The sequence below is a fragment of the Carassius auratus genome, chromosome 43 (genome assembly GCF_003368295.1).
Source record: "Carassius auratus strain Wakin chromosome 43, ASM336829v1, whole genome shotgun sequence".
NCBI lineage: Eukaryota > Metazoa > Chordata > Actinopteri > Cypriniformes > Cyprinidae > Carassius > Carassius auratus.
Genome location: NC_039285.1, coordinates 4,361,428 through 4,374,126, shown reverse-complemented (window position 1 = coordinate 4,374,126; position 12,699 = coordinate 4,361,428). Strand labels below are relative to the sequence as shown.

The 12,699-nt window shown below is 36.7% G+C and overlaps 1 protein-coding gene, 1 long non-coding RNA gene and 1 pseudogene across 2 annotated transcripts; 1 reads left to right on the top strand and 2 right to left on the bottom strand.

Annotated features, from left to right (window-relative positions):
• Positions 1 to 6,434: 6,434 nt before the first annotated feature.
• On the bottom strand, positions 6,435 to 7,447 carry LOC113061501 (uncharacterized). The gene is made up of 3 exons (XR_003278374.1): positions 7,407 to 7,447; positions 6,605 to 6,741; positions 6,435 to 6,489 (listed from the first exon to the last, which is right to left on the bottom strand). It is a non-coding gene; the product is annotated as an uncharacterized LOC113061501 (long non-coding RNA).
• Positions 7,448 to 8,065: 618 nt separating this feature from the next.
• On the top strand, positions 8,066 to 9,649 carry LOC113061500 (apoptosis facilitator Bcl-2-like protein 14). The gene is made up of 6 exons (XM_026230654.1): positions 8,066 to 8,075; positions 8,264 to 8,429; positions 8,526 to 8,654; positions 8,749 to 8,834; positions 9,117 to 9,380; positions 9,526 to 9,649. Exons 2-6 carry the CDS (start codon positions 8,291 to 8,293, stop codon positions 9,565 to 9,567), a joined length of 660 nt encoding a protein of 219 aa, XP_026086439.1. The 5' UTR covers positions 8,066 to 8,075; positions 8,264 to 8,290; the 3' UTR covers positions 9,568 to 9,649.
• A 137-nt stretch (positions 9,650 to 9,786) lies between these two features.
• LOC113061499 (tryptophan 5-hydroxylase 2-like) lies at positions 9,787 to 12,678 on the bottom strand (annotated as a pseudogene).
• Between the last annotated feature and the right edge of the window lie 21 nt (positions 12,679 to 12,699).

The following is a 12,699-nucleotide window of genomic DNA, read 5'->3' as shown; positions in this document are numbered from 1 at the left end:
CTGTCCTCTTCTCTTGACCAGTATGTGTGTGGAGCGCTACCTGGCCGCAGCGCATGCAGTCTGCTACATGAAACTAGGGAATAAATGGGAGTATCGTGTTGTCTCCTCGGCTCTAATCTGGATTGTCACTTTAGGTGTTGCGGTGATTACCTACCTACAAAGGCTTCCTAAATTAGCTTTGTACTTGTCAATCACCCTTGATGTTTTCTTACTGATAATGCTGGCATGTCTAACAGGCATTGTGCATGTGCTCTGCAAAAAAGGTCCGGGTGAAGGGCAAACTGGTGGAAGAGGTGGGTCATCCATGAAAAACAGAGCACTAAAGAACGCCTTGCTGATTCTAATCCCTTCAACTGTAATCTATGGACCTCTACTGGCTACCGCTCCTATCATGTTCACACTTAAGAATGGGGATGAAGACATTAGTCCCACAAGCTGTATAATCCTGAATCTGATGCATACCTTTCCCAGTCTTGGGTCCTGCATTGGGCCTGTGTTTTACATGTCCCGTGTAAAACAACTAGCCTGCTGGAAAAAGAATGCTGAGGAAAAACAAACAGTGACTCAAGAGCTACAGGATGCAAGGTGAAGTTTCCTTTAAGAAGACTTCTGGTGGATTAGTACATTGAAAAGGATTTATAATATTATTTTGACTTATATTGCTATTTACCTGTTTTAAAGAAATATTATTTACTTGCTTTAATTGCTTTGCAAAGTTAAAATAATGCATTATTATTTGTTTATTAATAACAAAACAAAAAAAAATTAATAAGCCTCAGGCTGAAGGAAGTGCCTCCCAGTGCTCCTCACTCTCAATTGCTCTCAACACAGGGACAGGGGAGATGTCAGTGAATAAATGGGAACACAAAGTAACTTGCTTAAAAAAATAAATCCATTTCAAAATTTCATTATAAATTTCAAAGTAATGAGTCACTTTACAAGTTACTTAAAAGAAAAGTAATCTGATTATTTAACTAGTGTTGCTTGTAATGTGTTGCCTCCAACACCGCTTGCTTATAAGTTAATGCATGTATGCTTAAATATAAAGATGTTTGAATGCTGTGTGATTAGAGGGTAATGAAATACTTAAAATGACGTTGACGTGTGTACTTGGCTTCCTTTTGTTTATAACGTAGACCAGGATGAAATGAGCAAATGATGTGAAAACTAATTTAATGAATTATTTCAGGGGGTGTAAGTAAGCAGCACCAATATTTCTAATTAAAGTTTGACTAAAGAGCTCTTAGTTTAAGTGAAGTTTTTTTTTTTCATTAACTGATTTATATTGTAACCAATAAAATAAGTGTTTTATTGTTATGATTGCCTTCTGTGAGACTACTTATACGAACAAAAAAATAAGCACAAAATATAATTCCTGTAGAGTTTCAACCTGCGGGCAGGTTTAGGCTATATTTTACTATCCTTACCCTTCCTGAATAATTATCGGGTTAAAGGTGTAAGAAAAAAAGACACACCAAGACAGTAATAACAACATTTTTTACATTTTAATTTTAATACTGTCTGTTGCCCATGGATTTAACTTTTGTACCTATATAAACACTGTAAAATGAATTTAGTAACCAAAATGCAGATTATTATGACCTGGTTCTTCCTGTACTTTTGGACTTGCAGACAAAATCTCAAAGAAATATTTGTAATCAGTCTATCATTTGAGTTTGTTGATGCTACCCTTTATAATATTAGGCCTAAAAAAATTTATACATTTATAAAATAAACTTTTTGCACTTTTTGCGTAATATTTAGCAATAGGAAATCCCTTGTATTGTTTTGTTGTTTATTGCACACACAGAGACACTCACACACACATGTTTGTTTTTGTGAAAAGTGGGGACATCCCTTAGGCGTAATGGTTTTTATACTGTACAAACTGTATATCCAACCCTACCCCAACCCTCAAAGGAAACTTTGTGCACTTTTACTTTCTCAAAAAAAAAAACTCATTCTGTATGATTTATAAGCGTTTTGAAAAATGGGAACATGGGTTATGTCCTCATAAGTCACACTCTCCTTGTAATACCTGTGTCATACCCACACACACACACACACACACAAACACACACACTACCCTGAACTAAATTAACACTGTATCTCAAATTTAAAGATAGACTTTGGCTACAGAGGTCATAATCATTTAGCTATTATGAACATGTTAACAAAAACATCAGAAGATAGATAAATTATAATTTATACATTTCTTCAGAAATTCTGCAAAATCATCCAATAGGCCTACTATGTAAAAATAATTATCTGAAATGTTAAAAATATATGTTATTGTTATTAGCCTAGTCTACTTTTATTTTATTAATGGTTGTAAATTGCTAAAAACATAAAAAGGCTAAATAAAAGGTTGAATAAAAACATGAACATTTTTACAATTATCAGCACATTCTACAGCTTTTAATAGTAGTAGATTAATTTAATGTCACGTGTCATTGTTTTTTAAATGCAGTTAAAAGCTGTACATGATGTGATCACTGATAATTGAACAGAGACCGCTGATCTAAAATAGAGAACATCTAAATCAGTAACAGTTTGACACTGGGAGAATGAAGGGACCTACATGTTTTTAAATTGACCAAATTAAGTTTGCGGAAGTATCTTTCACACTCTGTGGCAGGCAGGGTGGACATAATTACTTGACATGTTTAGTCTTTGGGATGTCTTTGTTATTCACGTCTGCCGGCTGTGTACGGACGTTGCTTTTTGCCGCTATTTTGTATGGAAGTCTATGGGAAATCTATTTTATTTTCCCCTAAAAAGAGGCGGTAACGAAATTGACAGTTACGTTCCCGGATGTGCCGGTTACATTTTTTGAGAGGTGCAAGTCAGGCTCATAGACAGTAAAAGAAATGGACACAGCGACCCCATTGGAACTCAATTGAGACAAGTGAAGCCCATTTTTAGCGTTTTTTAGCACTTCCGTTTTTGACGCGCAGACTCAAACGAAGCTTGACGACGTCAGCAACCTGTCTGACAGATGTACATCTTCTAAGTGGCTGTGGGTGCAAACTGCCATCGTTAATCTTGCAGAGATGGCATCTTGAGCGGGGAGTTCTTTGTCGTGAGTGAGCAGGAGTAAGTATTCTGATTAATTATTTTGTATAGTATTTTAAAATGTAACGCCAGTACGCCATATTAAGTTAATTGCCTGCGAGCTTCTCCTCCTGTCTGTACGGTAATGCGACAGAGAGTCCAGAGGTTATGACGCAATCGTTAGCCTATTTTTTTTACAAAAACTGTTTCTACGGGGCCATAATGTAACATAGAAGGTAATGGAGCCCTTTATACATTGTCGTGTATCTTTAGAAATAAATAATGGACAAACGGAGTCTTTAAACGCCTCAGATGTAAAGTTATTCGCTGTCAAAGTGACGCCAAAATGAATGGGAGTCAATGGGATGCTAACGCAAGTGAAGTTCTGCTAAAAGATGGCAGCCCCCACCCGACTTCAACTTCCGGTCGAGTTCCTTGTCGTCTGGTCAGGCTACGGCATAGTATGGAAAGCCAAATGGGACAAAAACACGTGAATTTTAACGGATCAACAACATTTTAACACGCCTATTTCAGGCGTTAAATAAATTACTTTTGTAGTAACTAGTGGTATAACTAATTACTAATAATATTTCAGTAATAATTGTACAATTACCATCCATAAAACAGCTTAGCTGCTTAGTTACTAACCCTTAAAAGTGATCCCTGGGTATTAAGACTTGTATAGCTTAATATAACAAAAATGATGTCCTTACTAAAAATATGTAGTGGAAAACCCATTACAGATTTATGTTATTTATATATATATATTTAAAAAAAGGAAGTCGTGGCATGGTGGTTAGAGAGTTTGACTCCTAACACTTGGCTTGTGGGTTCAAGTCTCGGGCCGGCAAAACGGCGCCGCAGCATAAATGGCTGCCCACTGCTCCGGGTGTGAATTCACCAAAGACAGTAAAAGAAATGGACACAGCGACCCCATTGGATTCAACGGAGACAAGTGAAGTCAATTAGAAGCATGCACTTCCTCGGGGTTGGGCGTACTTCACAGACTCAAACTGAGCTTGATGACGTAGATGTCACGTGAGCAACCTGTAAGTCTTCTAATCGCTGTGCCATGGGAAAACTTGAATCACCCACCGAATCTTCCAGAGAAGGCGAGCGTGAACAGGAGCAAATATTGGTAAGTATTTTGATTAATTATCTCCCTTGACTTCATGCCTCCACATCCCCCCGATAGCCTCATAGACAGTAAAAGATTTCCTGCGAGCTTCTCCTCCTGTCCATAAGGTAATTTTGCTACTGTGCGACAGAGAGTAGCTGGTTATGACGCAATCGTTAGCCTATTTTTTTTTTACAAAAACTGCTTCTACGGGACCATAACGTAAGATACAAGGTAATGGAGCCTTTTATACATTTTTGTGTTTCTTTAGAAATAATTCATGGAAAAATTATTCGCTGTCAAAGTGACAGCAAAATGAATGGGAGTCAATGGAATGCTAACAGCAGGTGGGGGTCCGCTAGCCAATGGCGGCACCCAGGGGTGCTTCAAAAAAAATATGAAACCCTCCCCCCTGGTATTCATGGTGTGTGTGTGTGTGAGAAGTGGTTTGACCCAAGTTCTCAGCAGCCAATGACATTGACCCATTCAAACTGAGGTGTATTTCACACATATTTAACATGTTGAATACACAGTGTATTATTTAATGCGCTGATTTTTGAAGATTAAACGACATGTATTTAACACGTTAAATACTTGTTGTGTACGCGTGAAATACGTGTGTTTAACGTGTTGTTGACGCGTTAAAATTCACGTTTTTTGGCCCTTTTGGCTTTCCATAGCATAGGCTACGGTTTTAGGAAGTGCGTCTATTCGTAGGCTACGGCGTAGGTTCGACGCAAAAGCATAACTCAGCCTTTCGTCGCAAGTATACTGACGTAACTTACGTGCATATGTACAACACCTCTCCAACTCTCAGGTAAACTTTACCCGCCTTCCCGGTAAGTTTTGTTGTATATTTTCTGTTTAGAGAATAGGAGACCGCATTGCTTCGACATGTATTCAATAGAGTTTATGTGGTCCGATTAAAGAATTACAACAATGAAATGTGCGTTTTCCATTGAAATTTGAGGTCAGAGGAACCAGACACGATCAGTGGCGTCCAAGTATCCCAGAGTGCAGTCTGGACGATGGGGCGGGGCGACACGTTGGGGCGGAGCGACACGTGTCGCCCCGCCCACCTCAGCGGTTATTGGTTTATGATTAAGATAAGCTTATTGGTGTACAGATGAGTGACGATTTTACAGCTTATTGGTATAGAGAATTATGGTTATTAGCAGGATTGGAATGCGGAAGTAGACACTCAGCTGAATAAACTTTTAATATAAATTAAAAAGTGAATATAAATGTTGTGTTTTTGCATTTATTGTTGCATTTCCACAACATACCGTATAAATACAAAGAGTTTTGGATAACGACGAACAGAATAGAAATAAATAGTCTACTCCCTCAATGGCTGTAGTGTAGACGCTACCTCGGCATTACTCGCTGGTTTGAAAATGACACGGCAATATTATGCGAAGTATGGTTATGTAGATAGTCATGGAGTACCTTGATTTATATATTCAAATTATATATACATATATATATATATATATATATGTGTGTGTGTGTGTGTGTGTGTGTGTATATATGTGTGTGTGTGTGTAACAAATTGTCACCAGTCTCTGAACGTCACCAATAATATTCTGAATATTCCCTTAGCCCCTACGAAAATTTACCATGGTTCTGCTACAGTAACTATAGTAAAACTATGGTGTTTTTAAAATTACAGCTCACAGTAATTAATATGCCAACAAATATTTTTACTAAAATACATGGTTACTTTTTGCAAGGAAGGAACTATACAGGTTCTAAAGAACTTGCCCAAAAACACTTGTTACTTTCTGTTATTTGTTTTCTGAACTGCACTACTGAAAACCTCATTAATCCTCACAATCATGTCACAACTAAATTAAGAATCCATTATGAGCAATGCATAGTAAATGATGTTATCATCAAATATGAGAAACCTTAAAGAATGATAGACTGATGTAAATGACTGAAACCTGTTGTCATGCACGTGTTTTAAATAGCTTTTTTATTAAAACATTATACACTGCAAAGTTTAACTTTAAATGACATCAATTAATACATCAAAACCAGTTGATCTCAGCCCATTCTCTATTTCCCTTCAATGAACTTAACACACAAATGTGTTTCATGCCGCAAAAAACAAAACAAAACAAAAAAAAACAGTCCTTGGAACAAAATCCTGTATAAACAAAAGCCCAGAAGATCACCACGCCGGTCTCTTCCCTGTACCCTGGTGGGTTAAACTTGAAAAGGGCTCTGCACTGCAAGCATTCCCTGATGCTGTACATCCGTCTGAACTCGTTCCGGTCAGGAGACAGGAGGACAATTCTTCCAGTTGGCCACAACTTATAGTGTAAAGACAAAATACATGAAAGATAATAATAATAATACAAAAAAAGTTTAACAGCCTTCTACTACAAAATTCAATTGGAGAATGAGCATTAAACGGGGAAATCTTACTGTCTAGCCAGGCAAACTTTGCCGCTTTCTGAAAAACTTCGGCGCACATCCCTAAACCATCTGCAAACCAGAGAAAGTGTCAAATATGCAGAGTCACCCGCCGACAAAATAACTTCCCTGAGGATTTCCAGTGGAAGCTGTTGAATCAAAAACATACATAGGTTTATTTATACATATATATAAAAGTTATTAAACATTATATAAACACTGAATACAGACAACCTTGCTTTAAAACTCTCATTAAAAACTCTATAGATTGTTGTCACAACTGCATAATCATTCTTTTATAATAACACTAATAAAATGTTAATATATACAGTACTGTGCAGAAGTATTAGGCATGTTAGTATTTTCACATTGAAAAAAAAACTGTTTTAAGACAATTATTTATATATTTTGCTGTTGTGTGTCAGTAGGATATATTAGTTTACATTTCCACACATTCATTTTGCCATTAATTGTAATAATCCAGTGAGATATTTGTATATATTTGTATGCATGATCCACATGAAGATCTTTTACATTGAATATAAATATTTCTGTCTTATATGGTGAACAAAATCCACATTAGATCGCAAACAGAAGTTATTTAAAAAACTCACTGAAAATGAATTAAGCTGAAATGTTTTTAAATGTCTTTGATGCTGATGTTAACTGATAGCTATATATTAAATAATCCACAGTGCTGACCAATATAGTACTTGTACATAATACTAATTTCACATCTGAACAACTAAAATACCTCTGCATGTACACACATATGTAATTATTAGTTCTTAATGAATGTATGTGCACAAATAACCTGCTTTGCTGGACTCTGCCTGAAGACATGGTGAATGGTGAAGTTCTCCCCCTCAGTGGTTGAGCTCTAAAAGAACAAATGTCAAGAGGTAGGTATATTGCTAGGTATAGTACAGAGTAATGTTTCATGTAGCAACATTCAAACAGCTACATACATTTGCGGAGTAAAGCTGTCCAGGAGAACAGAACACCACCACCTCCTGATCATGTCATCCTGAAAAATAATAATAATAATAATATACACACATAAATCATGCATGTCTGTTCAAATAACTTGACAAATGTGATGCCATACCTCTGTAAAATCGAACCTATGAACTAAAGCCATGTGCAGAGTGTACCACAAAGAACAATAAAATGAGCCATTTATAACAATTATTAACAATAATTATTCAAATTGAACGTACCATGGATAAATAAATGATCGAACATCGCATTTCATATTATAAGATATTTACACAACCACTTTTACTCACCTCAAGCAATCAATGGAATAGCGTTATTACTCTGCTGCTGTAGTTGCCACCGTTCTGTTTGTTTCAACGCAAACTGCCCCCTGCTGGCTCGGAGGAAAATGTCAAAGGCGGGGAAAACAAATGTGTCGCTCCGCCTCGAAATGTCGCCCCGCCCCATCGTCCAGACTGCACTCTGGGGTTACTCGTGGCGTCGGGTAAGTTAAAGTTTAAACTGTAGTTTCATAACTATTCTCCGTTTACAGACAGAAACAGTGCAGTTAAAGTCGTTTTAGGTATGAAATGTTAACAAGTCCACATTATTCGTTATGATTTGATTACGTTTTTTTTACGGATATAGCATAACAAGTCATGTCAACAATGTCTTGTTTCTTTATCTAATCAGCAGAAATCAGTGGGTGTTTTTCACACGATGGAAGACGATTCACCTTTAATAACTTGTAGTGATGAATATCGACTTCTTGAAACATACTGTCAGAAGAGGAGGAAGAGGGAGTCCCGTGCCAGATCAGTGGAAAGTGCATGTATGTACAGTCTGGGGGCACAATCAGGTTAGACCGCAGAGATGCTCTATTTAAGATCTGTGACTCTTTCGGAGATTATTATAACATTTATTCTCATTTTAATGTTGTGTCTATTTAAAACAGATGATGAGCAATTTGGTGATGTGGCTGAAAAACTCACCCAGATTGTAGACAAGGGACTTCTTGGTGAAGAACTACTCCATAATGTAGACAAAAGACTTCTTGTTGACGAAGGACTAGAGTCGGATGGTGGTAAAGTGTACTGTTATACACAATCAATCATCAAAATATAATCATGTACAACACTATTATCCAGATTGTGATATGTGCCCTGTCCTTTTTCTAGACCTAGGTGTTAAAGATGTTGACCAAGATGTTATAGACAAGCTTATTGACTTGCTGAAGAAATCAGGGGACAACTTAAATGAAAGGGTAAACATCATGATCTCTTTACAGTCTGCAGTCTGATTAACTGCTTAGGTTTGGTTTAGTAGGTAGTTCATATATTTAAATTCATATATTTAGATATTTGGAAATTGGAACTTGACGGATACAAATCAAATGTAAGACTTTAGTTAGAAACTCTTAAATATGAAAATCAATTATAAAATATTAGATTAAAAAAAAAAACATAATAAAAGCTGTAAAAAAAGATGTTCAATGTGCTGTCCTTAAAGCTTTACCTGCTCTTAAATGTCCCCTCTGCCTTCTCAGATTCAGAGCAACCATGAGCTTTTAGGATACCTGCAGCGTACTTTCACTTACGACTTGTTTAAAAAACTGACCAAAGCCTTCATCACGAGTGTGGTCCCAGAATATTTGCAGAGCAAAAGGAAACGCGAGCAGATCGCCCTGGCCTTTGAGGTCACCAGCAGACTCAAAGCCCTGGACCTACACCCCATGAACAGGGCAATGGGATACGGAGCTCAGTACCTGCAGGAGAATTTTGCTCCCTGGGTTAAACAGCACGGTGGTTGGGTGAGAGTTTATGCACCAGTTGATTTTAGTTTAAAAAATAAGGGTTTCAAATAAATCATTTTACTTGAAATGAATGAAGTTAACTGAATACAATAATTACAATAATGCTTAGTACACAACTTATGTCATCTCTGACTCACTATAGGAGAAAGCCTTTGACGACAACGATGATGAGGAAGTCCATTGACAAGATACATTGTGAACTGCATGGTTATTAGTAGTCAATGTGATAAAAATTGATATTATTTTAATAGATTTCAAAAAATCTATAAAAAAAAAAAAATCTATACTCTTTACTTTTATTATGCTTGTTATATTTAAATGTATACATGCACAGTATTAAATATGTATGTGTTTATATATACATTTATTGTAAAATTAAATGTTAGTTATGAAATGTCATTTTTAAGTCATTGCTACACACATTTGTAAAGCAGATAAAAATAAAATGCCCAAATATAATGCTTTATTGACTGAGATGTTGGCTTTTTTTAACAACAAGTGTTGGCTTTCTTTAAACACAATGCTTTGTGAGAAGAGGGATGTTTTTTTTAAGTACTCGCGGCAGGCGTAAGCTGGATAGAGTTTAAGTTCTCTGAAAATTACTCCCCATTTCTTCACTTCCTCTGGTGAGTACTTGATCCATGGGATGGGCTGCCCACTGAAATGATTATACATATATATATATATATATATATATATATATATATATATATATATATATATATAATGTAAAAAAATGGAAGAAAACTGTCTTCCATTTCTGTAATTTCAGTTAGTTAGACTACTACTCTAATTATGCTCATTTATTCTTATTTGTTATGCTTCATTTTGGCATTTTTAACAAGTTAACAATTGAGCTGCAAGAACCCAACAACAAATCAACTACACAAGAATATAAACAATATTATAATCCATACTAACAATTTGTGGTTCATTGCAACATCCACAAAGTACTTCCTTCTCTTCCCGATACACTTTGTCTTTAAAGCCCTGCAACAAAGAACCACTTTACAATAAGGTTTCATTTTTAACCTTAGTTAATACACTGAGTATCATGAATAATTTGTACAGAATCCATTAATGTAGTTTAAAGTAAGTTTATAAATATATGTTTCGTCACTGATAACTCTTCAAATGTATTCATATATTTACTTAACAGATTTACTTACTGGATGGTAAGCATCCAGTTCTGAGCCATACATTAGCACTCTGTGAGAGCACTGGCCCAGCTCTGAGATCTTTTGGGGAAACCGTGGTATTCCTTTCCCATCTTGCAAGCCACCCAAAAAACACACACAGTGCAAACAGTCTGGAATAAATAGTCAGGTGAATCAGTAACATTGTCACAAAGCCGGAACATAATTAAAACTGATATTCTTCTGCTCACAGAGTTCAGGCTTACGGGTCTCTGCAGACCACACGTGTTGAGGTGTGTTATATGAGACCATGTTGATGTGGTCTTTCAGGTGCTGTACCAACTCACTGAACTCTTTTATTTTTGTGCAGTTGCACTCTGCATAGATCTCCACCTCATTGATGACTCTCTTGGATCTCTGAGACTCAATGTGGGACAAATTCACATGCTTCTCCTTTAAACATACAACAGCAGGATGTCACTTTGGTTTCAATCAAAAGTCCATTAAAATTATTATGCATTAGTTTTAACTTTTAAAGTGTACCATTAATCAAACCGACCTTAAGATGATGTATACACTAACCTGAAAGAGTCTCAGTGCTTTCACCAGACAGCCCACTTCATTCTTCAGAGAGAAAATCTCTGCTAATGTCCCAAGGCCATGAGTGGATTTTGGTTCTTTATCAGGTCTTTCATCTATCTGATTAGAGGATGTCCTGCGTAGCTGTGTGGAGGTGTTGCTTAGTAAATGTACAGCTCTTTGGATGCAGAAAAGGGTTAAGATTAAAGCTTATTTCTTTTAAAAAATTAATTTCAAATGTTAAAAACACAAGGGTGGCCATTTACACTTTGACCTTAACTGCCTTCTGTTTTTTTATTACATCACTGTGCCCAGTTCCAGCTGCCCTGGCTTTCAGTCAGTAAACTAGTGAATTTTGTAAAACATTTCATTATATGTGCATCTGCATCATCTATGGTCATTAATTATATTTTCCAGTGTAAAACACTGGCTAACTGGCTCAAAAAAATAAAACGTGAAATGTGAACGATTATGGGAATTTGACTCAAAACAGGGGTCATCAAAACGGTTCAGAAGGCTACTCGCCATGAAGGCTGCAAGGTGTTGTTGATCATTCATTGCTGAATACAAAGATCGACCTTGCCGAGCCCAGTATTTGGTGGAGAACATCATCATAGTGGGTTGCATCAAAGGAATTGCTTCTTGACCCCTCTTCCTAAGAAGCCCAACTGGTGATTTAGGGGTTGCCTGGGGTCCATTCGGGTTAGCTTGTAGTTCATAGGACATAATTGCTCTCTTGAAAGGTCTTCTTTCCTTGCATTTCATATGGCAAATGTACTATTGTCTCAGACTATATCCCCTTAAGCTGCCCCTTCAGATATCACTGGGAACTCTTTGCATGTGCCACAGTACCTGACACTCCTCTCCCAGTATCAGAGCTGGGATTATATACTGTGACGAATGACATTGAAGGGCCACTGTCTCACAGGGTAGGCAATCACACATATTAGCTTTTGAGGGGATGGCTGTTCCATTGGGAAATGTCGACATGTCCAAGCCATGACTGAAGTTGATAAGCTCATCTAACCTTCTAGGAGAAATGAATCTAGAGCAAAATAATTCAGATTTCAAGATTTCCATAAATGGTGCTTTATTTTCCAGCTGTATGGGGCATAGGGCAAACAGCACCCATCATTTTTATAAGATATTAAAGGCCTTTGTACAGATTATCCTTCAGAGCCAGGATTTAGAAACATGTTCAAGATAGAAAGCTAGAAAAAGGTAGTGAGATTAGAGCAATGGTTTTCATAAAATATGTCAGCATAATTAATTTAAACACCAATGTAGGCAAAATGCATTGTGAGCAATTGTGGAAACCTGATTTTGACCAAATTTGAGAACAGATGCATATTGTTTATGGGTTCTGGTGAATGAGTATGCTTGTCAGTGGACAAAATGCTGCCGTTCTTTAATGAAAGAAAGCTAGAAGAGAGTTAAGATTACTGAGGTGAGCACTGAGCTACCAGCTTCCTCTGAGGCAATTTCCTGTGGAAGAGGAAATGAAAGAGATTGAACTTGATTCACAGTTTCTTTGTTGTGGCCTGTGGTTACGAGTTGATAAAAGATGCTTCATCCCGAATCAGTACATTCACTGTCTCTCC

Bases quoted from the DNA above. Each gene is read 5' to 3' on its own strand.
- LOC113061500 (XM_026230654.1), top strand. From the start codon at position 8,291: ATGGAAGACGATTCACCTTTAATAACTTGTAGTGATGAATATCGACTT. The intron at 8,430-8,525 runs GTTAGACCGCAG...TATTTAAAACAG, and splicing joins CAGTCTGGGGGCACAATCAG to ATGATGAGCAATTTGGTGAT. The intron at 9,381-9,525 runs GTGAGAGTTTAT...GACTCACTATAG, and splicing joins TTAAACAGCACGGTGGTTGG to GAGAAAGCCTTTGACGACAA.